A 25,219-nucleotide genomic window follows, 5' to 3' on the forward strand; every position below is an offset into this window, starting at 1 on the left:
CACTCCACCTCTGCCCCGGCGCCCTAAACACGGTGGTACAACCCATCGCGCATGGCAGCTCTGAGGACGGAAGCTCTTGACGCCATCTTTATTGAGGACGTGAGCGCTGCTCATGGTGCTGAACAGAGCACGGGGGTTCGCCGCCGTTAGGTCCGCCCTCCCCACTTTCGGCCGCCGCCCTCACCCACCTCCCTCCTTCTAGGGCGCTGTCCTAGCTCTGTCTCTCAGCCTTTTTCTCCCCTTCCAGATCTCTCGTCTCCCTTCCTGACCACTAGTTCTGAACCGTGTCCCGGATTTTGGTCCGAAATTTTGGTGCCCATGAGCGTTCTCATGGTTCTGGGAGCGGGTACTGTGTGAAATCTTGGGGTAGAGGGGACGATGGCTGGACAGGGATCTGGGATACCAGCACCCCGAACAATAGCTTTAACTATCCGATCAGCTAGTTTTATGAAACATGTCGCGACCACCTGCTTGTTTGGAGCGCCCCTGCGGAGCAGGAACCGGAGATGACCCTCCCGAGGCGGGAGCAGAGGACGAATTCTTCCCTGCCTTGCCTGTCCCCAGCAGTCTCCCGGGCTCGGGGCCCCTCCACTGGAGGCTGCACACCCTCCGAGGCTGAGGGTTCCGAGTGCTCTGGGATGCCACGTGGAGCCTGGCGTTGCCCCATGGCTGCGGGCCCCGCTTCTTCGGATCCCCGCCCCTCGTCTGCCACGACCGCATCCCTTAACCCCTTGAAGGGACTGACACAGAAACTCAGTCCTCCCCCCACCCTCGGTGCATTCCAGCCTTCCCTGCGTAACTCCTGGCACGCGCCGGTCTCGCCAGGCCAATGGGTGGACCTGGCGCAACAGACGTCACAAGAGGAGCGGAGGCGAGGGGTGAAAGCGAAGCACTCCAATCAGAGAGTCATTGTTTCTATTGGCACAATGGGAGGCTCCGCCCCTCACGGAGGACTCGTCGCATGGGCGAGGGGGCTCCAGGGGTTGTCGGCTAAACGTGAGAGATAGTCCGGGAGGTACACTATACGGACCGGCCTCCAAAGGCAGAATTGATAACGAGATGCAGCGCCGGGTGCAGAGGACGCGGGCATCCCGACACCCAGGAAGAGGTCAGGGCCGGGACCCTAGAACGCTCCACAGGGTGCGGCTCCCGCGATGGGGTGGATCCTGGTTCTAACAGGCGAGGAACTCCCGACCAAGGCCTCTGGCCCGCCCCGAACGGTACCTATGACATCACCATCAACCAATCAGTGGGCGCATTCTCTCGCCCCTTGACTTCTCCGCTTCCGGGAGGCGGGGCTCCTGCGGATCCCACCTCCCGAGCGCCCCTTATGGCTACCAAGGACAGGCAGCAGGTCTCCAGTTATGCCCTCTCCCGTCTACGGATCTGAGGACCTCCCGAGGATCAGAGCTCTGGGCCGGATACACGGCCGGGGTTCCCACGGGTTTGTGGGTGGGGGTGGAGGATCTGCAGAGGCGCTTAGGGCTGAACTCCTTTGAATGGGAGCCAATCGGTGCAGGGGCTGGAGAGGCGAGTCCCCCAGAGTGGTTTTATGTATTTATTTATTTAGAGACAAGGTCTTACTCTTTCGGAGTGCAGTGGTGATCACAGCTTACCGTAGCCTCGAACTCCCCAGGTTCACGCGATTCTACCCCCTCAGCCTCCCGAGTAGCTGGGACTACAGGTACGTGTCACCACACTTGGCTAATTTTTGCATTTTTTGCAGAGACGGGGTCTCACCATGTATTGAACTCCCGGTCTTGAACTCCTGGGCTCAAGCAATCCGCCCGTCTTGGCCTCCCGAAGTGCTGGGATTATAGGTGTGAGCAACCGTGCCTGGCAACCCAGAAGTGGTTTTGACAGCACCAGCGCTTTCTGGGTCCACAATCTAGTGAGTAGAGGGCACAAAACCTGACGCCACAGAGGGAGACAGGCAGGGGCTCTGCTAGGGAAGGGTGCTAAGGTCCCAGAGGAGGCGTCTGAGTCATCTTCGAGACCTGGGAAGCCTTCTTGCATAAGATGCCCGAGCAATGCCTTGAATGACCAAGGGGACATCTGCATCTGCAAAGGAAGGGCAGGGAGGGATAGGGATGGGGGGTGGGCATCCTAGGTCTTGGAGACTGTGTGGGCAAATGTGCAGAGGCATAAAGGGACTATGGCTGAGGGAAATCAAGCCCTGCCCTCTCACCTATAGGGCTGGCGCTGGCCCCAGCTAACACTCCTTTTGGAGAGCAAAGCTCCTCACTCCTGAGCAGTGAGATCGATTGCGGATTGCTCTCCATGTTGCTCCCTGCTGTGTGTCCCCACTGTCATCCTCCCTTCGTGGCTGTTCTGTGGAGGCCCACTCCTTCCATCTGCACTCACCTCTATGCCCCAGCCCCAGTGGCAGTTCCTAATGCACTCCCGGTAAAAAAACAAAAACCAAATGTTGGTGATAGTTCTTCTCTCCACCTCCAAATCTTGCCCTTGCCTCCTAATAAGACCCTTATGTGTTTTAACCTCATTCTATTTTTTTTTTTTTTTTTTTTTTTGAGATGGAGTTTCACTCTGTTACCCATACTGGAGTGAAGTGGTGTGATCTCGGCTCACTGCAACCTCCACCTCCCAGGTTTATGCGATTCTTCTGCCTCAGCCTCCCAAGTAGCTGGGATTTCATGCACCCACTACCACGCCCAGCTAATTTTTGTATTTTTAGTAGAGACGAGGTTTCACCATGTTGGCCAGGCTGGTATCAAACTCCTGACATCTAGTGATCTGCCCGCCTTGGCCTCCCAAAGTGCTGGGATTACAGGCATGAGCCACTGTGCCCAGCCTATCCTCATTCTCTTATCAGCTCCCAACTAGAGGTCCACCCAGGACCTAGAGACCTGGATTTGAGGCTCTTGGGGGGCAGATGGAGAGATCAGAAGACCAGAGGGTAAGGGTGTGGCAGATACTGCCTGCTAACACTTCTCAGCGTCTTTCCTTCTCCTGCCTTTTCCACCCCACCCTGTGTTTGTCTACTCCCAGCCAGGTGTACCTTTCCAGGGGAAGACCTGGCCAACCTGTCCAGCTCAATTATTCAGCAGTTCTTTGACCTCACTGAGATCTCCAATCCATTGTACATCATCTCAGCTATTGACCTGTGTCATTAGCCTTATAGAGTCCAGTGCCATGGCAACTCCCTGCCCTGTTCTTCTTAGACAAACTTGCTGGGCTAAAATCTAACCCCAGTTAAAATAGACTATGTATTCTTTGTCTCTAGCGCAGCAGAACATTGCTGGAGGAAAACAAACAACCATGATAAGTGGTCTCATTTTATATTCATGACCACAAGCCTCAGTATTATATTGGAGGGCCTATCCAGTGCAGTAGGGCAAGAAAAATAATAAAAAGTTATGAAGATTGGAAGGGAAAAAAACTTATTCCCAAGCAGTAGGATTGTATATGTAAAAATTTCAAAAGAACCTATACGTAAGTTGTTAGAATGAGTTCGGCAAAGTTGTTGGACACAAGATCAATATATAAAAATCAGATGTAATTTCTATATGTCAGCAACAATTAGAAAATAAATTTCTTGGCTGGGCGGGTTGGCTTATGCCTGTAATCCCAGCACTTTGGGTGGCCGAGGCGGGAAGATCACCTGAAGTCAGGAGTTTGAGACCAGCTTGGCCAACATGGTGAAACCCTGTCTCTACTAAAAATACAGAAATTTAGCTGGGCGTGGTGGTGGGCACCTGTAGTCCCAGCTACTCAGGAGGTTGAGCCAGGAGAATCATTTGAACCTGGGAGGCAGAGGTTGCAGTGAACGAGAAAAACAAACAAACAAAAGAAAAGAAATTTCTTAAAAACAATGATGTTTACAATAGCATCAAGTAATATCAAATGCTGAGGAATAAACCTAATGAAAGATGTGCAAAGACTACATACACACATACAAAAAAACTATAAAACATTATTGAGGGAAACAAAGACATAGGCCTGGCATGGTGGCTCATGCCTGAAATCTCAGCACTTCGGAGGGCCAAGGCGGGTGGATCCCTTGAGGTCAGAAGTTCAAGATCAGTCTGGCCAACATGGTGAAACCTCATCTCTACTAAAAACGCAAAAAAAATTAGCTGGGCATGCTGTTGTGCACCTGTAATCCCAGCTACTCTGGAGGCTGAGGCAGGAGAAGTGCCTGAACCTGGGAGGCAGAGGTTGCAGTGAGCCAAGATCATGCCATTGCACTCCAGCCTGGGCAACACAGCCAGACCCTATCTGAAAAAAAAAAAAAAAGAAGTTAAAAAAATGAGAAAGACATAAAGTGAAAAATTCTTCCAAGATTGGAAAAGTCAGTATTATAAAGGTGCCAGTTCTCCCAAATTGGTATATGGATTCGATGCAACTTCAGTTAAAAATCCCACTAGATTTTGTGTGTGTGTAAATTGACAATCTAGATTTGGCAGCCTGAGCAACATAGCAAAGCCCCATCTCTACAAAAAATACAAAAATTAGCCAGGCGTGGTGGCACATGCCTGTAGTCCCAGCTACTTGGGGAGGCTGAAGTGGGAGGATCATGTGAGCCCTGGGGAGGTTGAGGCTGTAGTGAGCTATGATCACCTGCTGCACTCCAGCCTGGGCAACAGAGCGAGAGACCCTGTCTCTAAAAACATAATGAAAATAAAAAACAAAAAGAAACCAAGATTGTGTGGTACTGGTACGAGGATAGGAAGACTAATGGAACGAAATTCAGAGACGAGCCTGAAGATGTGTGGAAACTTGAATTTTGACAAGGGTGGCTCTTCAGAGCCAACATGAAGAAAGCATTTCCCCCCGCCCACCCCCCAGGAGCAACCCTATTAACTGAAAGAATAGGCTTTTCAATAAATGATGCTGGGTCAGTTGGATATCCATATAGAAAAAATTAAATGAGATCCCTATTTCACACTGCTTGCATAATCAATCCCATATAAATTTGACATCTGGACATAAAAAGAAAGATAATATACAGCTTCTAGAAAACAGTATAAGAGAAGACCTTGGTTTTGTGTGTGTGCGTGTGGGTTTTTTTGTTTGTTTGTTTTTTGTTTTTGAGACAGAGTTTCACTCTGTCACCAGGCTGCTGGAATACAGTGGTGCAATCTTGGTTCACTGCAACCTCCGACTCCCTGGTTCAAGCAATTCTCCTCCCTCAGCCTCCTGAGTAGCTGCGATTACAGGCATGCACCACCACGCCCAGCTAATTTTTGTATTTTTAGTATAGATGGGGTTTCACCATGTTGGCCAGGATGGTCTCGATCTCCTGACCCTGTAATCCACCCGCCTCGACCTCCCAAAGTGTTGGGATTACAGGCGTGAGCCACTCGTCTGGCCAAGAGAAGATCTTAAAGATAACTTTAAGCAAACTTTTTTTTTTTTTTTTTTACAGAGGTAGGGGCTGGAGTGCAGCGGCTATTCACAAGTGTGAAAGCAAAAATTAAAAACAATTTTTTGCCGGGCGCGGTGGCTCAAGCCTGTAATCCCAGCACTTTGGGAGGCCGAGACGGGCGGATCACGAGTTCAGGAGATCGAGACCATCCTGGCTAACACAGTGAAACCCTGTCTCTACTAAAATACAAAAAAAATTAGCCGGGCGAGGTGGCGGGCGCCTGTAGTCCCAGCTACTCGGGAGGCTGAGGCAGGAGAATGGCGTGAACCCGGAAGGCGGGGCTTGCAGTGAGCTGAGATCCGGCCACTGCACTCCAGCCTGGGGGACAGAGCCAGACTCCGTCTCAAAAAAAAAAAAAAAAAAAAAAAAACAATTTTTTTAGAGATGGGGGTCTCACTTTGTGGCCCAGCCTGGAGTACAGTGGCGCGATCATAGCTCCCTGCTGCCTTGACTTCCGAGGCTCAAGGGACCCTTCTGCCTTGGCCTCTGAGTAGCTGAGACTATAGGTATGCTCCACCACACCCAGCTAACTTCTTTAATTTTTTGTAGGGACAGGGTCTCTTGGAACTCCTGGGCTCAAGTGATCCTCCTGCTTTGGCCTCCCAAAGTGCTGGGATTACAGGCATGAGCCACCACAGCCAGTCAAGATTTTTTTTTTTTTTTTTTTTTTGAGACGGAGTCTCGCTCTGTCGCCCAGGCTGGAGTGCAGTGGTGCAATCTCGGCTCACTGCAAGCTCCGCCTCCCAGGTTTACGCCATTCTCCTGCCTCAGCCTCCCAAGTAGCTGGGACTACAGGCGCCCACCACCTCGCCCAGCTAGTTTTTTGTATTTTTAGTAGAGACGAGGTTTCACCGTGTTAGCCAGGATGGTCTCGATCTCCTGACCTCATGAACTGCCCATTTCGGCCTCCCAAAGTGCTAGGATTACAGGCTTGAGCCACCGTGCCCGGCCAAGATTTTTTAACAGGACAGGATTGTCTAACAGGACATAAAATGTACTAAAGGAAATAATAAAACTAATAAAGTATTGATAAATTGGATTATATAACGATTAAGAACCTTCTTTTTTCAAAAGACATTAAAATTAGGAGAAGATATTGTAAGATAGAACATTCATGGACTTATATCCTGAATACATACTACAAATCAATAAAATATACACAAACAGATAAATGGGGCAAGAGATTCGAATAGTTACTTCATAAAAGAGAACATTCAAATAATAATGAAAAGGTACTCAACCTCTTTAGTCATTAGGGAAATGCAAATTGAAAAAAATAAATACTGGTCAGGTGAGGTGACTCACGCCTGTAATCCCAGCACCTTGGGAGGCTAAGATGGACAGATCACTTAAGGCCAGGAGTTTGAGACCAGCCTGACCAACATGGCGAAACCCTGTCTTTACTCAAAGCACAAAAATTAGCTGGGCATGTTGGCCCACACCTGTGGTCCCAGCTACTCGGGAGGCTGAGGCAAGAGAATCACTTGAACCCAGGAGATGGAGGATGCAGTGAGCTGAGATTGCACCACTGTACTCCAACCTGGGCAACAGAACAAGACTTTACCTCCAAAAAACATGCGGGGGAGGTGGAGGCGGGGGGAGCTATTCTACCAGAATAGCTAAAATAAAAATGACTTGACAATACCAAGTTTTGGGAAAGACAGGGAAAGCTTGAACTCTCTGACACTACTGAAGGAGCATACATTGGGTACAACTACTTTGGAAACCTATTTGGCAGTATCTGCCTGTGACCCTAAAATTCCACTCTTTATTTGGGAATATACCCTCCAAAAATAATGCATATGAGCAACGTGAAGACATGTACAACAGTGCGTCTGGCAGCAGTATTTGCAATAGACAAAAATTGGAAACAACTGAAAGGCCATCAACAGTGGATGGATACACTGGGTGCGGTGGCTTACACCTGTAATCCCAGCACTTTGAGAGGCCGAGGCAGGTGGATCACCCAAGGTCAGGAGTTTGAGACCAGCCTGGCCAACATGGAGAAACCTTGTCTCTATTAAAAATACAATAAATCAGCTGGGTGTGGTGGTGCGTGCCTGTAATCCCAGCTACTCAGGAGGCTGAGGCAGGAGAATTACTTGACCCCTCATCCTGGGATTGGCATTATGCTTGTGCAGCTTATGGCTCAGCACATGCGCCAGAGACACGGTGCCAGCACTTTTTTTTTTTTTTGGGTCTCACTCTCACCCAGGCTGGAGTGCAGTGGTGCGATTGCTCCTGAGCATAAGTGATTCTTCCACCTCAGCCTCCCGAGTAGCTGGGACTACAGGTGCGGGCCACCATGCCCAGCTAATTTTTGTATTTTTTGTAGGGATGGGGTCTTCCTATGCTGTCCAGGTTGGTCTCAAACTCCTGGGCTCAAGCAATTTTCCCACCATGGCCTCGCAAAATGCTGTGATTACAGGCGTGAGCCACCCGCACACTTACACGCCCATTCCTAGCTGCAGCTTCAGACATTTCTGACCCAGAAGTCAGCCCAAACCCCCTCACTGTCCCCCAAAATTTGAGTTCGTCTCAACTCTACCCAAACACTCCCCTTTCTTGGGGTGGCTTAATGCTCTCTCTCATTGCCCTTCCTACTGCCTAGCCACATATCACATCTACCAACCTTCCATGCAGCCATAGATGTGTTCTATCAAAGACAGTTCCCTCCCCAAGAGGACTTCTCTGGCTAATCATAATCTGCCTTTGGTTGTAATTTTGTGTTGTGAGGCCACCACAAGGGTGTTTGCTGAGGAGGTCCTGGAGTCCCTCAGAGCATGCTTGCTACCAGGAGTCAGCATTTATGTAACTTCATCAGCTGGGGCTTCTGCTTCTCTTACAAACAGGTGCCAGGGCCCACCTTGGGCACTCCTGCAGAAGTGAGTAGAGGCTTCTGCCATGGGGCCATACCTTGTCTGACCTAGGTGCCAGCACTGGGACCGATGGCACAGTACAGTCCTACCGTTCCCACAAGGTTTGTGTGTGCATCATGACAGGAAACACGGCAAGCCACAGAGGCTGTCCAATGTCCCTGTCTCAGCTTCCTGAGGACCTGTGCTTTCTACTGAAATACACCATCTCATGAGAATACTCTCCTGCCTTCCGAACCCCAGTGAGAAAGGAGTTGTGACTGGAAGTCAGTGTCATCAACTCTGGAAATGAAAAGGGAGGCCAAATGTCTCCAGGGTTAACAGTAGTAACCAGGTCGGGCATGGTGGCTGATGCCTGTAATCCCAGCACTTTGGGAGACGGAGGCAGATGGGTCACTTGAGGTCAGGAGTTCAGACCAGCCTGGCCAACATGGCGAAATTCCGTCTCTACTAAAAATGCAGGAATTAGCCGGGTGGGGTGGCGGGCACCTGTAATCCCAGCTACTGGGGAGGCTGAGGCAGGAAGAATTGCTTGAACCCAGGAGGCAAGGGTTGCAGTGAGCCAAGATCATGCCACTGCACTCCAGCCTGAGCCACAGAGCGAGACTCTGTCTCAAAAAAAAAAAAAAAAAAAAAAAAAAGGCCGGGCGTGGTGGCTCAAGCCTGTAATCCCAGCACTTTGGGAGGCCGAGACGGGCGGATCACGAGGTCAGGAGATCGAGACCATCCTGGCTAACACGGTGAAACCCCGTCTCTACTAAAATACAAAAAAAAAAATTAGCCGGGCGAGGTGGCGGGCGCCTGTACTCCCAGCTACTCGGGAGGCTGAGGCAGACGCAGGAGAATGGCGGGGCTTGCAGTGAGCTGAGATCCGGCCACTGCACTCCAGCCTGGGCAACAGAGCTAGACTCCGTCTCAAAAAAAAAAAAAAAAAAAAAAAAAAAAAAAAGAGGGGCTGGGCCTGTAATCCCAGCACTTTGGGAGGCTGAGACAGGTGGTGGATCGTCTGAGATCAGGAGTTCGAGACCAGTCTGACCAACATGGTGAAACCCCATCTCTACTAAAAATACAAAAATTAGTTGGATGTGATGGTGGGCACCTGTAATCCTAGCTACTTGGGAGGCTGAGGCAGGGGAATCATCGCTTGAACCCGGGAGGCAGAAGTTGCAGTGAGCCAAGATCAAGCCATTGCATTCCAGCCTGGGGCACAAAAGCAAAACTCTGTCTCAAAAAGAAAAAAAAAAAAAGTCAGTAACCAGGTTACTGGTTACCCACAGAGCTTTACTGGGGGCCAAACACTGTCAACCCCTCCTCAGGTCCGTGTGAGCCTGTGCACCTGACCTTCTGACAGAGTCAGTGGTGAGCAGGGCGTCCCCCACCAGGTCCCCATACTTTGCTCCCATGGGTTTCCTATGGAATGTTCCTGCCTCAACTTCTGAGAGCCTCTTGCTAGGAAGTCCCATCCTTAGCCCTTGCCTCCCTGTGCTGCTTTACCTTCTTTTTGGAAGGATAACTGCCCTCTGTTTTCAGCACCCCAATGAGAAAGAATAAGCAGTGTCAGTGATTCCTGATGTGTGGAACCATCTGATGAATGAGGAGTTTGGGTAAAAAATAAAGGGAACTGATGAAAACCACTTCTGTGTGAAGCAAGTGGTGTGTGCTGTAGTCCCAGCTACTCGGGAAGGTGAAGTGGGAGGACTGCTTAAGCCCGGGAGTTGGACATCGGCCTTGAAAAGATAGTGAGACTCAATCTAGAAAACAGAAACAAAAACACTTCTGACTGTTGTCTGCCTGTGGGTTTCTGACTCTGCTCCCAGACTTATGGCGAGAACTTTGCTAACTCGGGAGCCCACAAGAATGAAGTTTTTGCCAAATTTTGGCCCCGAGTTCCTCTAAAACGTAATGGAGACCTAACCCCATGCTTGTTAAGACCCTCTTTCTGCCCTACCATGATTACCAAATCTCTGCTGAGGTTGTAAGATAAGGTGATCTTGGGGAAACAAGGACAAATGGGGGAAGGAAATAGGGCTGGACAGGCCCAAGCATTCACAGAGGCCAGGGCTGGGAGTAGGTAGGGGCCTGCTTCATTTGAGAATAATTATGAAGGACAATAGGGTTTCAACAGGGGGACAGTACCGGTATTCAAAGCAAAGCAAAAGATATAAGTGAAAGATGTAAGTGGACTGGTGCAATGGGTCATGCTTATAATCCCAGTACTTTGGGAGGCCAAGGCAGGAGGATCACCAGAACTGAGGTGATCGAGACCAGCCTGAGCAACACAGTGGGACCCTGTCTCTACCAAAAAAACCTTTAAATTAGCTGGGCATGGTGACTACTGTAGTTTCAGCTACTCAGGAGGCTGAGGCAGGAGGATCACTTGAGCCTGGGAGGTCAAGGCTACAGTGAGCCTGGGTAACAGAGTGAGACCCTGTCTCAAAAAAAAAAAAAAAAAAAAAAAAAAAGAGAAAAAGAAAGATGTTAAGTGTGTAAGTGAAGCCTGGAGATGCAGACACCTGCAAATGGGCCACTGGGGGGCACCTGGCTGTGGCTGGGGTCCAGGAGAAGTGGGAGCTCAGGGAAGAGAGGCTGGAACTGGGCTCAAAGGGCCTTGAAGGCCAGGCCTGTCAGGGTCCATCACCTCCTCAGGCTGGAGAAGTCAGTGCAAGCTGCAGTGATGGGGTCCTGAGGCCCCAGTACTTATGCCCATCCTCTCCCACTGTCTCCCAAGATCATACAGGGAAGCCTGTTTCCAGATGCCTGTGATTTATTTCCAAAGGAGAGCTACAGCACATAGGAAAATACACATGGCTTTTCACTCTACATTTTCACAGAGAAAAGAGATTCGGTCATTGGCTTTCTCAGTGCCATCATCCTGTTCCATAAGGCTCTGGGATAGATGGCCTGTCTCCAAGATCCCGCTTTCAAAGCAGCAGCTTGGCCAAGGCCTCTGGGGGTAGGAGTGAAGGGCAGCGACCCCCACGTGGGTGTAGAGGGGAGCACATGAGCAGCACTCACTGCAAAGCTAAGGCAAAGAATAGAGCTGGTGGGAGATGCCTCCCCTCACCCCAGGGGCATGGCTTGCTGAGGCCCAGGATACAGACCAGGAGGGGTGGGGACGGGGGTCTGGTCCAGCCTGGAGCAGCAGCAGGACTCTGAGTGTACACGTGGGTGTGGGGTGAAGAGGGGGGCATGCTGAAAAGGAAGCCTACCGGGGTATAGAGGAGTTTTAGCTTGCATATTCCCCCTGCCCCAGAACAGCTCCCAGACCATGGTCCCCAATCCTACACTTGGCCCCTCTCCTAAGTTCTACTTCAGGTGGGGGGTCCTGCTCAGGTTCCTTCTGCCACCTTATCCCCTCCCACTGTCAGTGCAAAACATTCTTAGGGCCAAGCCCCTGAGTCCCCTGCACACTGACTGGAGCTGCAGGGAAGGGAGGACAGCAAGGTGCTAGCTGGGAGCCTCCCCCAGCACCGGGAATTCCTTGCACATCTCTCGGACAATCATGCGGTCCATCTGGCACTGAGGTGAGGTCTCCTCCTCATTCAGGATGCGTCGCAGTATGGCCTGCAGGTCGGGTAGCCGGTGGCGGTGCTGCAGGTAGGGTGTGGTGCGGACTACAGCATGCATCAGGGAGAGGTACTCCATGCGCAGCTGTGGGAAGAGCAGGCCAGCTCAGGGACCCCAGGGAAGTACTGCAACCACCACTGGTCAGGAACAGGACCCCACTGTCCCACAGACCCCAGGGCTGTGGACCTAAATATCAGGGCTGCATCCCCAGCACCCACAATATACCTGGCGCAGAATTGGTCTTCAATAGTTTTTGAGTAAGTGAATAAAAGAATCACCCCAGCCACAGACAGCCCCAGGTATGGGGCCTGCCCAGGGAAGTCCTGCCCATCCTTTGAAGCTGGTCCCTCAAGGTGCCTCTGTCTGTCAGTCAGAGGCCCTCTGCTTCTCACCCTATCCTCTCTTGTCCTGGAAGATCTCGTGCACATTCCCAGCTTCAAATAGTAACCCACTCTCATACCTCTCATCTAGAACTCCCCTGTGAGCTCCAGACGAGAATATTCAACTGCCCACTTGTCATCTCCTGCACATCTCACAGACCTCAAATCCACATATCCACCATCAAACTCATGATCTTTCCCATCCTCCTAGAGTTGAAGGATTTCTCATGTTCTTACCTTTAGAAAGAGCACTGTGTCGATTCAAAAGCACAGGCCTGAAATATGATGTCCTCTTTCTTCTTGTCTCCCACATATCTCATATTCAAGCCATGTCTAAGACCTGGCCATCCTACCTCCTACATATGCCCCGAATTCATCTCTAACAGCCTCTCCTCCAATCTATACTCCCAGCACCTCTGGCTGAACCAGTTCCAACAGCCCTTATTATATATGTGTGTGTGTGTGTGTAAATATATATATATATATTTGTTTTTTTTTGATACAGGGTCTCATGCTATCACCCAGGCTGGAGTGCAGTGGTACAATCTCGGCTCACTGCAACCTCTGCCTCCTGGGTTCAAGCAATTCTCCTGCCTCAGCCTCCCAAATAGCTGGGATTACAGGCATGCGCCAAACTGCTCAGCTAATTTTTGTATTTTTTTTTTTAGAAGAGACGGGGTTTCGCCATGTTGGCCAGGCTGGCCTCAAACTCTAGACCTCAAGTGATCCGCCCACCTCGGCCTCCCAAAGTGCTGGGATTACAGGCATGAACCACTGTGCCCAGCCAGCCCTTATGACTTGACAGCTTGTTCTTACAGAGACCCCCAATCCATTAACCTGACCTAGCACTATGTCTGCTTCCCTCAACATCCCTCATCTCTCTCTTTACTTAGAGGAATAATACCAAAACCTCCTTTAGGCAGCACACTCTGCTAAGTCCCAGCCCTGGGAGTCATACCGAGGTGCCTGCACATCAAATGCCAGTGTCTAAGCTATAGACAAATGCAGAGCCATGTGCAGGCCTGAATGTCATTCACCACCACAAACCTCAAATGGACACGCAGCACTGCCTAGGCCTCCCGCTGCTTTTCTCTGCTGTGTCACTCTCCCCTAGAGTAGCAATAATACCCACCCTCTCTGTCTTCGAAACCTACTTACCTGGTCAGCTGGCTTTGTGCTTCATAGAGAATACAGAAGAAATCTTGCAGAAACCTGTCTTTCCCCTCAGTACCCACATCTCACCTATCCCTAAAAGAATGAGTGGCCCTAGCTCCTGGTGTGGGCCTGGACCTGGACTCCCTCTCCTGCCCCATCCACTTGACTCCTGTGGTGGCTCACAATCTCCAACATGCCATCTATCTCTCTGTGCTTGCTGGACCATTCCCTCTGGCTCAGAACATGCACCATCATCCCTACCATTTTTGTCTTTGTTTTTTAAAGAGACAAGGTCTGACTCTGTTGCCCAGGCTGGAGTGCAATGACACAATAATGGCTCACTGCAGCCTTGACCTCTTGGGCTCAAATAATCTTCCCACTTCAGCCTCCAAAGTAGTTGGAATTACAAGTGCATACCACCATGCCCAGCTAATTTTATTTTTTACTGTGGTCCATCAGGCTATACAGAGGTCTCATTATGTTGCCCAGGCTGATCTTGAACTCATGGACTCAAGTGGTCTTCCTGCTTTGGCCTCCCAAAGTGCTGGGATTTTAGGCATGATCCACTGCACCTAGCCAACATCCCCATCTGTCGCCCAGGCTGGAGTGCAGTGGTGTCATCTTGGCTCACAGCAACCTCCGCCTTCCGGGTTCAAGCAATTCTCCTGCCTCAGCCTCCCAAGTAGCTGGGATTACAGGCTCCCACCACCACGCCCAGCTAATTTTTGTATTTTTCGTATTTTGTATTTTTAGTAGAGACCATGTTGGCCAGGCTGGTCTCCAATTCCTGACCTCAAGTGATCCACCCACCTCAGCCTCCCAAAGTGCTGGGATTACAGGCATGAGCCACTGCACCTGGCCAACATCCCCCATTTTCAAAACACTCTCCCTGGCCAGGCGCGGTGGCTCACACCTGTAATCCCAACACTTTCGGAGGCTGAGGCTGGTGGATTGCATGAGGTCAGGAGTTCAAGACCAGTCTAGCCAACATGGCGAAACCCCGTCTCTACTAAAATATAAAAATTAGCTGGGTGTGGTAGTGGGTGCCTGTAATCCCAGTAACTTGGGAGGCTGAGGCAGAAGAATCACTTGAACCCAGGAGGTGGAGGTTACAATGAGCCAGGATTATGCCACTACACCCCAGCCTTGGCAACAGAGGGAGACCCCATCTCAACAAACAAACAAACAAACAAACAAACAAAAAAAACACTCTCAGGCCGGGCGTGGTGGCTCAAGCCTGTAATCCCAGCACTTTGGGAGGCCGAGACGGGCGGATCACGAGGTCAGGAGATCAAGACCATCCTGGCTAACGCAGTGAAACCCCGTCTCTACTAAAAAAATACCAGAAAAACTAGCCGGGCGTGGTGGCGGGCGCCTATAGTCCCAGCTACTCGGGAGGCTGAGGCAGGAGAATGGCATAAACCCGGGAGGTGGAGCTTGCAGTGAGATAAGATCCGGCCACTGCATTCCAGCCTGGGTGACAGTGAGACTCCGTCTCAAAAAAAAAAGCAAAACAAAACAAAACAACAAAAAAAACACTCTCCCTATCCCCATGCCATCTCCCTCCAGCAACCTCCCTCCTATTTTTCTCTTCCCCTTCACAGAAAATTCACAAGAGTTGTCTCCATTTACTGCTTCCAACCCTCCCCTCATTTCTACTCCCCAATAACTTCAAGTTCTCTCAAACTTTAATTCTGACTCTCCTCCTTGCACCCCACTGACACTGCTTGTCAGGCACCACTAACCTCTGTGTGGTGAATCCAATGGCCAACCCCAGTCTCGCTCAGGCTCCTAACGGTGTAGAGATGGCTGATCATCTTCCTCTAAACACGTGGCTTTGGGCTCCTGCTTTCTTGGTTCTCTTCCTGGGTTTCTCCCTAGTTGTTTCAGTTGTGCCCAGGGCTGCAGCCCAAGCTTCCTGCTGACCTATCTATCTCATTTCTGAGGCAATCACACTGTCACAGGCTTCCCATCATATCTCTGCATAGACAACTCAAAAATGTCTCTCTAGTCTCAACTCATTCCCCATTACCTCCCTGATGCCCTCGGTACCTCGGTGTCTAGTAGGTATTTCCTCACTCTTGACACATTCAAAACACAACTCTCTATTTTCCCCCAAGAAGTTCTCCCAGCCTCCCCAACTTCAAAAATCAGCACTTCATCCATCTAGCTGCTCAAGATAAGTCAAGTGGCAAGCCCTGCCAGATCCACTTACTAAACACTCTACAGCTGGCCTCTTCTTACCACTGCCACTGCCATGGCCTATCCCGTCCCCACCCCATCCATGCCACCTGGACCACTGCGGCTGCTTCCCCGCTGGCTGGCTTCCACTCTGCTGGCACGCAGTTCAGATTCCATGTGGGATGTTAATTACATCACATTCCCCGTTCCTGAGATCACGACCTCCCGCAGCAGCCTCCGAGGCTTTGTGTAAACTCCATCCTCCATGCCTCATCTCCCACCACTCCCTCCTCTCCAGCCTCCTCCAGTCACATCACCTCCAGATCACCTCATGGCTGGCTCCTTTGGGTCTTGGTGCACCTATCGTGGCCTCCTTCGCTTACCTGGCTCCAGCAGTGACCGTGCCCCCTCATGTCCACTCAATGTCATGACCCCCACCATTTTGTTTCAGTTTCCACACAGTGACCCTCCCTGCTGCAGCCATCTCTAGGCACCTTGTCTCCCGGTGACAGGTCTGCGATGTGCCGCACAGTGATGTCAATGAGAGCCATCATGTCTGTGTGGTAGAAGATGGCAGCTGTGGCCGGGCTACCAAACACATCCTGCAGAAACTTGAGGACAGAGTGTGGCGGCTGTGGCTCATGTCTGAAGATGCGCACAGGGTCATCTAGGAGGCAGGGGTCACAGCGGTCAGGGTGGACCTTGTGGGGGTCCCAGAGTCACCCCAGGGGGTTACGGGAGTCATGGCAGGGGTCATGGAGTCACAGGGCATCGAAGTGGTACCCGCGCAGATTCCCGGGCCCTCACCCCCTCTGTTCAGGAGCAACAACAGCTTCTCGGAGAAGATCTTGACATTGGCGTGTTTGCTCAGGGCAGCCATGATGACATTCTGGTCAGGGGCTAAGGAAGGACATGGGTATAGACAGGGTGCTGAGCCTGAGAGCACCCATGTGCTCAGCCACCGCCCAGCCAGGCCCCACCCCACCTGGCAGGTGCAGGTTGAGAGCCAGAAGCAGGTTCACACAGAGGTCTGGCAGCTGCTCTGTGGTGTCCAAGGGCAGCCCGTCCTCGACGATGCTCAGTAGGAACTGGGCGAAAGGCGTGCCCAGGTGCTCTGCGAGAGAGGTGCACGGAAGTCTGCAGCCCCATTCTCCCCCGACCCCCGCACCACCCACCCTTCCTGGCTTTCTTTGAGCCTTGGGGATAGCCTATCCCTGCTAGGCTGTGTAGTCAGCAGGTCCCAGGCCTTTGGGCAATGGGCCCTGGCTTTAGGACCTGTGATCAGCTGGTCGGCAACTGCATTCTTACCATAGTGTGCATAGGGCACTGCCTCTCCCATGGAGAAGACCATGGCCAGGATGAGGGCAGAGTAACAGAGTTTCTGGTGGTCTGGGGGGAAAAGGGAGGCAGTCAGAGGCCCCAAAGATGGCAGGAAATCCCAGCAGATGGCAGGAACACCCTCCAGATGGCAGGAAGTTCCCTCCCACTCCGCCCTCTAGCCTCACCCTGCGTGTCTGTCTGCATGTCCCTCGCCAGCTCCACAGGCAGCACAGATGACACAAGCGTGGAGATGATGGCTGCGTCCAGGCTGCACATGGCGCCAAAGCACTTGAGGAGCAGCAGCCGCAGTGATGCTCGGTGTTCCTGGCAGGGAACCCTGCATGCTCAGTGCCTGAAACTCCCCCACTACCTAGGTCTCTCCATTACCCCTCCCCTCCATCCTGCACATACCATTTGGTAATAGGCCACCAAGGCCAGGACAGACTCGAACTCGTTTCTCTTGCACATTTTCTTGCAAACTTCAGGGTCTGCATCAGTCTAGAGAAATGAGAAAGTGAAAGCGTCAGCCAGCATGAGCAGAGCTGTGCGGCCACACAAGAGAGGGCTGAGCACATATGTGTAGGGGAGACTCCTAGTACTGTGAGGGATGCTACAGGGCAGGGACCACTGTTCCCCATGTGGGGGGTGTGTGTGGGCCCCTACCCTTACCAGAATATGCAGCAGCTCCTCCAGGTAGCAGCGGATGACACCCTCGTCCTCATACAGTGCCCAGCTGCGCTGCTGGGCATCGTCCTTCCGTCGGGCCAGATCTGCAAAGATCACTTCCAGCCTCTGCTGGTCATGGCAGATCTGCCCTGAGGGCAGGGCCATGCTGAGGTCCTAAGGGGAGAGGGCAAGGCATGACTCAGCACACTTCCTGCCCTCACCATCTCCGGGAAGCCTCTAAGGCCTAGAGAGTCCACCTGTGGACCTATACTCCATGAACTCAAGTCCCTCCTGGCCCACACTGGACAGGGGGCTCACTCTGGTCTTGATGACCTCCCAGGACAGGAGTCAACAGAAGACTCATCTGTAGGGGGGTTTTCAACAGCTCGCCTCTCACCCCAGACCTGGATAAACACCCCCAACTAGGAGGGCCATGAACTCTTGTCACTGCCAGAATGTGACTCTGAGACCTCACTCTCCCATTCCACACAAAACGGCACAGGCCTGTCATCTACCAACTTGCCACATTTTCCTTGAACCCTGCTGACCAGGAACTGGCTGTTGTGCCCAGCATAGCCAAGCCCATTGGCCCACTTCCCAACACCCAAACTAGAAGTGTAAGAGGAATCACGGAGCCCTAAAGAGGGACCTTTGCTTTGTCTGACCCCAGTCATGTATGTTGGGCTCACTGCCCCCATCCTGCTCGTGAGTGCCAAGGATCCCACCCATCCCATGATGCCCATACACCTCACTCCCTCTCATCCAAGTCAGCAGCTAGGACTCCATCACAGCTCTCCCAGCACCCATGTGTCTTACTGCCAAGGTCAGCAAGGCACTACCCTCACCCATGCCCAGTGTCCATTCCTTCCCTGCAGCCAGACAGAACTTGCGGTCACCTGCATCTGGTCTCATCTGTCACCTGCCCCAGGTCTCACCTCCTCCTACAGCACCCACTCCCTCACTCCCTGTGTTCCAGCCCTGCAGGCCTTGTTCTACTTCCTCCCACAAGCCAGGCTCAGTCTTGCCTTGTGGCCCTTGTCCAGGCTGCGCATCTGCCTGGAATGCTTGTCCTTTCTTTCTGCTTCAGAAATCAGCTCAATGTCCCCAGTGCTCGGCACAATAAGAGCTCAGAGCCAGAGCTTGAGAAATACCTGTAATGTACAGGCTGGACAGTGTGTGACGGTGGGAACAGGGTGGGTAGCAGGGTGGCCCTGCTGTGCCGCCCACCCTCACCTTGCCCTCTACGAGTGAGAGGAGGACCTGCTCCATGACAGGTGAGCTGGCCGGCACGGAGGCCTGGATGTGGCCCACTATGACGCCAATGGCCACCCGGCATAATTCATGGCTCAGGCCAGTGTTTCTCCGCACCAGCTCCATCAGCTCGGCCCCAATGGTCCTGGGCACAGCCGCCTCAGCTGCTGCCTTCTCCTCTGTGGTCCCCAGGCTCAGTGTACCCAGGGCTTCTAGGTCATCAGAGGCTGAGGTTGTACCAGCTGCCAGTTCTTCTTCTGCAGGGGGTTCAGGTGCTGATGCCTTGGAGGGAGGGGGCTGGGCTTGGGACACAGTGGTGTGGGTGCCTCGGCGGGGCACAGGTGGGGGTGTGGGTGAGCAGCTGGAACCCGGCTCAGATGGGCTGGAGCCGGTATAGAGCGTGTCCAGGGAGGTGCTGCTCACTGAGGAGCCGCTGGATACAGAGTTACCCCCGGAGGGCCTGGTGTTGTGGCCACCTGCAAGCAGTGAGTAGAAGCTGTGCCAGGGCAGCCCCCTGGAAAACCATACCCTTCACAGCCCAGATCCCCTGTCCCCTAATACAGGGCCTAGTTTCTCTGCTAGGCACTGTCTCCTCACAAAGCCCAGAGCCCCTAATTGCCCCAACATGGGAGTCCTGCCCTCCTCCCAAGCTTAGAGCCTCCATCTCCCTGACACAGGCAGAACAACCATTCCAAGCATAGGTTGCCTCCACCTGAATCCCCCTAACCCTTCTTACCACTCCCAGAGGCCATCAGGGCCTCTCGCTCTCGGCGCTTCACTGGCGGGGGAGGTGTAGCAGGTGCTGCTCGGCGAGGCTGTGGTGGGATCTGGGAAGATGGAAGTGGGATCTGGAAGATGGAAGTAGGATCTGGGAGGACAGACTGACATCTAGGGCGGCAGCCAGGCTCGGGCCCTGAGCCCTGGGTGTGGGCGGGACTATGGCTCTGGGCTGCGTCACTCCTGAGTGGACTCCTTGAGCCTCTGGATGAAGCCTTAAGCCCCACCCACCTTCCTTCTCCAGGATGCCCTCACCACACACCTGGTAGAGGCCTCCATCTGCCGCAAGATGCTCAGAACTGGGTAGGCTGTGCTGCCGCTCAAACCCAGCTCGACACACCCCATTGGGCTGCCTGGCCACAGCAGCATCCAAGTGGTGGTCACTGGTTGATGGGGTCATAACTGCAACACTGGAGGCTGAGGGGCCTCTGCGTGACAGGGTCTCTTTCCGGTGGTGGATCAGCTTCCTGATGGAGGGACAGGGAGGCTATTGGGGGGTTGCATCTCACACCTCAAAGTTCTCATATGCCCTGTGGGATGCTGGGACCCCACAGCCCAGGCCCCTCAGACACCCCCATCTCCTCCATGCTCCACCCCAGCCTGCAGTACCCTATACTATCCTTAGTCCTGCACTCTGCACACTCCTGGTGCTCACTGAAGGACCCAACCCCACCATGCTCACTGGGAGGTGCCACTCCCCCACTACCCCTGCCAACCCTTGCATTTCCCACCTGCCCCATGACACTCACTGAAGAACTCGACCCCACCATGCTCACCGGGAGGTCCCACTCCACTCCCCCCAACACTCACTGGAGGACTCCACGCTGTTCCAGGCTGTACTTGCCACCATCCCGCATGGCTGTGTTGTGTACAGCCTCGATGGCCCGGTCAATGGCCTGGAGGACATCCTGCTCCAGGCCCTGGGGGGCAGGGGACAGCAGTTAGACCTGAAGGCCAAATGGAGGTGCTCAGCCCAGACCCAGCCCAAGAGAGAACCCAGGGCAAAGAACCAATACAGCTAAAGCCTTGAATGCTAGACATAGCACAGAAAGTTGAACCAGAATATGGAACTGGGTTCTCAAACCGCATCACTCAGGGAGCTGAGGCACAGGTGACCCCCATGCTGCCACATTACATATTAGGTCCCGATCAGGATTTTACCCCACAGCAAGGCTCTTGGCTAAGATGTTTCTGAAAATCAGAGGTCTAAAGCAAAAACATAGCCCAGGGACTCCCAGCTTGCAGCCAAGAGCGCATACCTAGTCTATCCCTGGTCTTGGCTCAGAGCCCAGGTTGAGATGCCAAACAGGAAGCCTCCAATATCTGGAATCCTTAATACATCACTCTGCATCTTGCTGATCTTCCACAAAACCAAGGTCACACCCCAGAACAGCCCTGTCCTTGTAAGAGTCCTCTGTAAGCCCTGGGTGCTGAGAATGGGTCAAAGGGACTTACCCTCCCCAACCCTGCTGCTGGCCCTCATCCCCACAGGGTGTCTCAGTAAGCTTCCAGACCCACCCCGGGAAGCAGTTCTGTGTTTTTGGCAAAAGATAAACATGAGAGAGGGGCCTAGCACCTGTTCCAGGCTCTTATTGCCATCCCCAACATCCCAGGGGTCCAGTCTACTCTGCCTATCTGGCATGGGGGGTATGGGGTAGCAGCTATCAAACCAGCTACCCCCAGCCCTCCCCTGGCCTTGGCACACGTAGTCCATCAGGCTACACAGGAGCCCCAGAGCTGAGATGAATTCACTCCACCATGGGTTTGAGAAGCTTCCCTGTTGGGGACAGACAGGCGGGCACAGAGGTCAGCAAAACCCTCCAGGTGGTATGAGGTGTGCCAGAGTGCAGGGAGAGGAGACAGGGGACAGAAAGAGAAAGAGACACACACAGAGAGAGAAAGAGAGAGAGAGAAAGAGAGAGAGAAAGAAAGGAATGGGGAAAGAGAGGAGCTCAGAGAGGAACTGAGAGGCAGAGGAAAACAACGCAGAAAGAAACTGAGAGCCAGAGCGAGAGTGTGGGGGGAGCTGGAGGAAGAAACAAAAACACACACATAGGTGGAGTCGGAACGACACAGGCAGAGAGGCACAGAGTCACAGCAATCCAGACAGAGACACGCAGAAAGAAACTGAGAGACTGACAGAGAAGATGGTAGCCTCTCTGCCCTCCCCAAATACCTTGCCCCACTGGTCCTGGCTGGGGACAGGGGACTCACAGGTCCTTGAGCTATGCCCAGTAGGGGAAGAGACAGGACTTTCCTCAGAGGCCTTCAATGAGACCCCATTCCCAAAAAGGTTGGGTCTGACACACTTACTGGGTCTGACACACAGCAGCCACGGTGTCCACAGCCCCCACTCCCACCCTGGCACTCCTACATGGGATCACGCCAAGGGTCTATGAGGAAGCCCCTAGGTCCCCAGGGCCCATCCTCCCTGGTAAGACCAGATGACACTTCCAAATTTATCCCGTTATTTCTGTCCTGAACTGGGCTGGGACAGGATGTTTCCTAAAGGATAGCGACTAGGACGGGGCGGGGGTGTCTGGCACAGGCCCGGCAGCTCTGGGCCCTTCTTCCCCCGTGGTCAGAATAGACCAGCTGGAGATACCACACCCCAACCCCCGCAGCAGGGCTACTCTTAGGGAAACAGGAACTGGGACTGCAGCTTCCACTGGAAGGAAATGGGGCCACGGTCAGACCAGGGGAAGCTATAAGAACTCACTTTGTCACAATGGGAGCAGTCCTCACTCCAGGCTGGGGACAAGAAGGGATGGAGCCCCTCACTTTCAAAAGAAGACAGTTTGAGAAGTCAGGGTTGGGGAGTGGAGGGAGCAGTGCCAGACAGTGTCAGCAGGGGCATGGGTCCTTGGTTCAAATAAGGCTGGGAGAGACTTAAGAGCTTAGAGGGTGGCTGAGCACAGGCTAGTGAAAGACACTACCAAAGCTTGGGTGTCACATAGGGGATGGAGATGTCTATAGCTCTAGGATCCAAGTTAGGGGGTTGAGGACCTGGAGGATGGTTGGGGAAATAGGTGGTGTCCAAGGTGGTCCAGGTCTCAGTGGTGGCTCCAACGGGGGGCAAGGTGCGGGAGGGAGTGGGGCGAGAAGAAAGGGAGGGAGGGAGGTTGGTTGTGGGGTCCTAGGAATCCAGAGAAGGGGCATATTAAGGGTCTGGGGTCTCAGGGATTTGAATAATTGGCCAGGATTCGGTAGGGCTCAGGGTCGCCATTCGGATAGCTGACTCGATACTGAAGGGTCTGAGGTCCTGACGAATCTCAGTTCCAGGGTTAGGCTTTTGGTCGATCAGGATTGGGCTGTCAAGGGCCTGGTCTTTTGTGGGTGATGCAGACTCTTGGCAAGGGGTCTCAGTCCCCGTGGGTCCGGGGGTCTCAGGGTCAGGTTCTCAAACTCCCTCTCTGATAGAGGTCCTGGCCTCGGGTCCCGGAATGGGTGGGGTTCCTGGGTCGGTTCCGCGGGGCTGTGAAGGGGTCCTGCCGCAGGCGCGCAGAGGCCGGGCGGGGAGGGGCGCACTCACCTGCAGGCGGCGCAGGTAGGCTGGAGGCACGTAGCCCGTCTCACCACTGCGCGCCCGCGCTGCCAGCCACCAGTGCGCGCTGCTTCGCTCCAGCACCAGGAAGGTCTCGCCGGCGGCGAACGCCAGCGCATTGGGCTCCGCCGAGCGGAAGGCGTACAGCGCGCGGTACATGGGGCCGGGCGGGCAGGTGCAGGGAAGGTGGCAGGTGCTGCGGAGCCACAACGCCAGGCCGGGAGCGCCGCGCCGCGCCGCACCGCGCTCGCCCCGCCCCGTGACACACCACGCAGGCGCGCGCGCGCGCGCCCGCCCGCCCGCCGAAGCCCCGCCCCGGGCTGTATCGTTCCACGAATCGGAGAGCAGCGCCCCCGCGCGGCCCCAAGAGGTGCGGCAGGGCGGGGGTCGACAGCTGGCTGTCTACTCTGGTTCTGGTCCCTCCTGGCTCCAGGCGCCTCATCCCCGGACCCTGCACCCTCACTCCTCATCCGGCCTCAGCTTCACCCGTCCAGCCCTCTGCTCCCTTTCCGCGCTTCAGTCCGAACGCTGCGTCCCATCCTATCTCACGGTGAAAGCGCGCTCTGCTCGTAGCGGGTGCGCCCCCGCCGCCCTGGGGGAGTGGGGTCCCATCTACTAACTGCAAGGACGGCGACTTTACCTCGAAAGGACGATCTTGCTGATCTGAAACTTGGAAGCCCCCGCGGGGCCCGGCTGTCGGTGTGTCTAGGCCTCACCACCTCTCTTAACCGAGTGCCAGTGGTGGCCAGTGGGGAGCAAGTGTGGGGAGAAGGGGGCCATTAAAAACAGAAACCAGGCAGTGCTATTCCCTGTCTAAAGCCCTCGCATCTTTGCTCCTCACACCTGCTCCTCCTCTCTCATCAGCCATGGCTGCTTTTCTCTATATTGGGCCTTTGCATATTCGGTTCCCTCTACCTGGGACACTCTTCCCTTCCCTCTCCTATAGTCCGTCAAGCTCCCACCCCTATCAATCGCTATCATCGTGCTGTGTTTTATTGTCTTTATAGAACTTAAGATTTGCAATGCCCCTTTCTGAGAGCATACAGGAGGGCTGAAAGAGGGAGTGGGGTACCAAGGTGGCCTTAAGAGCCTATTTGATCCACCCAGTTTTCCTGTTAGCCCAGATCTCCAGGTATTTGAAATCCTTGCAATAAGAGTGCCTGTAAGACCCAGGGAAGAGGCCCTCAGGGTCCTGGAGAGACGGTGGCTGAGAATGGTCCAGCTACACTCCACAGGAAGCCGGAGCCCAGGAAGCAGGGGGCGAGTACAGGCCAGTGTGTGCAAGTTTTCTATTTTTATTTGTATTTATTTTTTGAGACAGGGTCTTGCTCTGTTGTCCAGGCTGGAGTGCAGTGGGATGATCAAGCTCACTGCCGCCTTGATCTTCCGGCTCAAGCCTCTTGTCTCTGGGACTACAGGCATGCACCACCACACTCAGCTAATTTCTTTTTTTTTCAGTAGAGACAAGGTCTTGCTATGTTGCTCTGGCTAGTCTCAAATTCCCGGACTGAAGCAGTCCTCCCACCTTGGCCTTCCAGTGTTGGGATTACGGGCATTATCCCGTAATCTGTCTGACCCAGTTGCCTATTTTTAGACCTAAAGTGCATAGGCCTGGTGCGAGGTTCAGGTGAGGGGTAGAACTGCTGGAAACTGACATCCACACCCTGCCTCCTCTGCACCAGGTCTGGCTCTGCAGTTCAAGACCTCTCTTGGTTCCTCCTCCCAGAAGCCCTCCTGGGGCAGAGTAGAATCTCAGGGTCTGTGCTGTCTGGGACTGCTTGAAGAATGAGACTGGTGAAATTGCAATGGGGACTAGGGCTGGGCAGGAGTGGTGACAAGTGGTGAGGCCAAGAGTACCACCCTACCTACCCAAATACGCCTTTTTATCGTACCCTCCATCACCTGGGCCCCTTTATAACACAGTCCATGGCTGCCAATGGACCAGACCCTAGAGGCTAGAGACCCTAGTATTGGCTCCAGGACATCTATCACAATAGCCAGCCAATTAGCTGCTGCCAGTGGCATAGGAAGGATTAAAAGCTGGACCCAAGGTTTGGAGCACCTGCTATCTAACTGGCTTAAGCTGCATAGGGCCCATGAGAAGACCTGTGTC

The 25,219-nt window shown here is 53.3% G+C and overlaps 1 protein-coding gene across 11 annotated transcripts; it reads right to left on the reverse strand.

The window, feature by feature from the left end:
* Nucleotides 1–11,011: 11,011 nt before the first annotated feature.
* NCKIPSD (NCK interacting protein with SH3 domain) lies at nt 11,012–23,666 on the reverse strand. 11 transcript variants are annotated; one of them, XM_077990750.1, is made up of 14 exons: nt 23,095–23,666; nt 22,282–22,342; nt 20,373–20,482; nt 19,825–20,029; nt 19,522–19,612; nt 18,768–19,261; nt 17,538–17,708; nt 17,280–17,366; nt 17,054–17,192; nt 16,857–16,937; nt 16,534–16,662; nt 16,356–16,448; nt 16,043–16,215; nt 11,012–11,916 (listed from the first exon to the last, which is right to left on the reverse strand). In XM_077990750.1, the coding sequence occupies exons 1-14, from the start codon at nt 23,574–23,576 to the stop codon at nt 11,713–11,715; spliced, it is 2,520 nt and encodes an 839-aa protein (XP_077846876.1). In that variant the 5' UTR covers nt 23,577–23,666; the 3' UTR covers nt 11,012–11,712.
* Between the last annotated feature and the right edge of the window lie 1,553 nt (nt 23,667–25,219).

The sequence above is a fragment of the Macaca mulatta genome, chromosome 2 (genome assembly GCF_049350105.2).
Source record: "Macaca mulatta isolate MMU2019108-1 chromosome 2, T2T-MMU8v2.0, whole genome shotgun sequence".
Classification (NCBI taxonomy): domain Eukaryota; kingdom Metazoa; phylum Chordata; class Mammalia; order Primates; family Cercopithecidae; genus Macaca; species Macaca mulatta.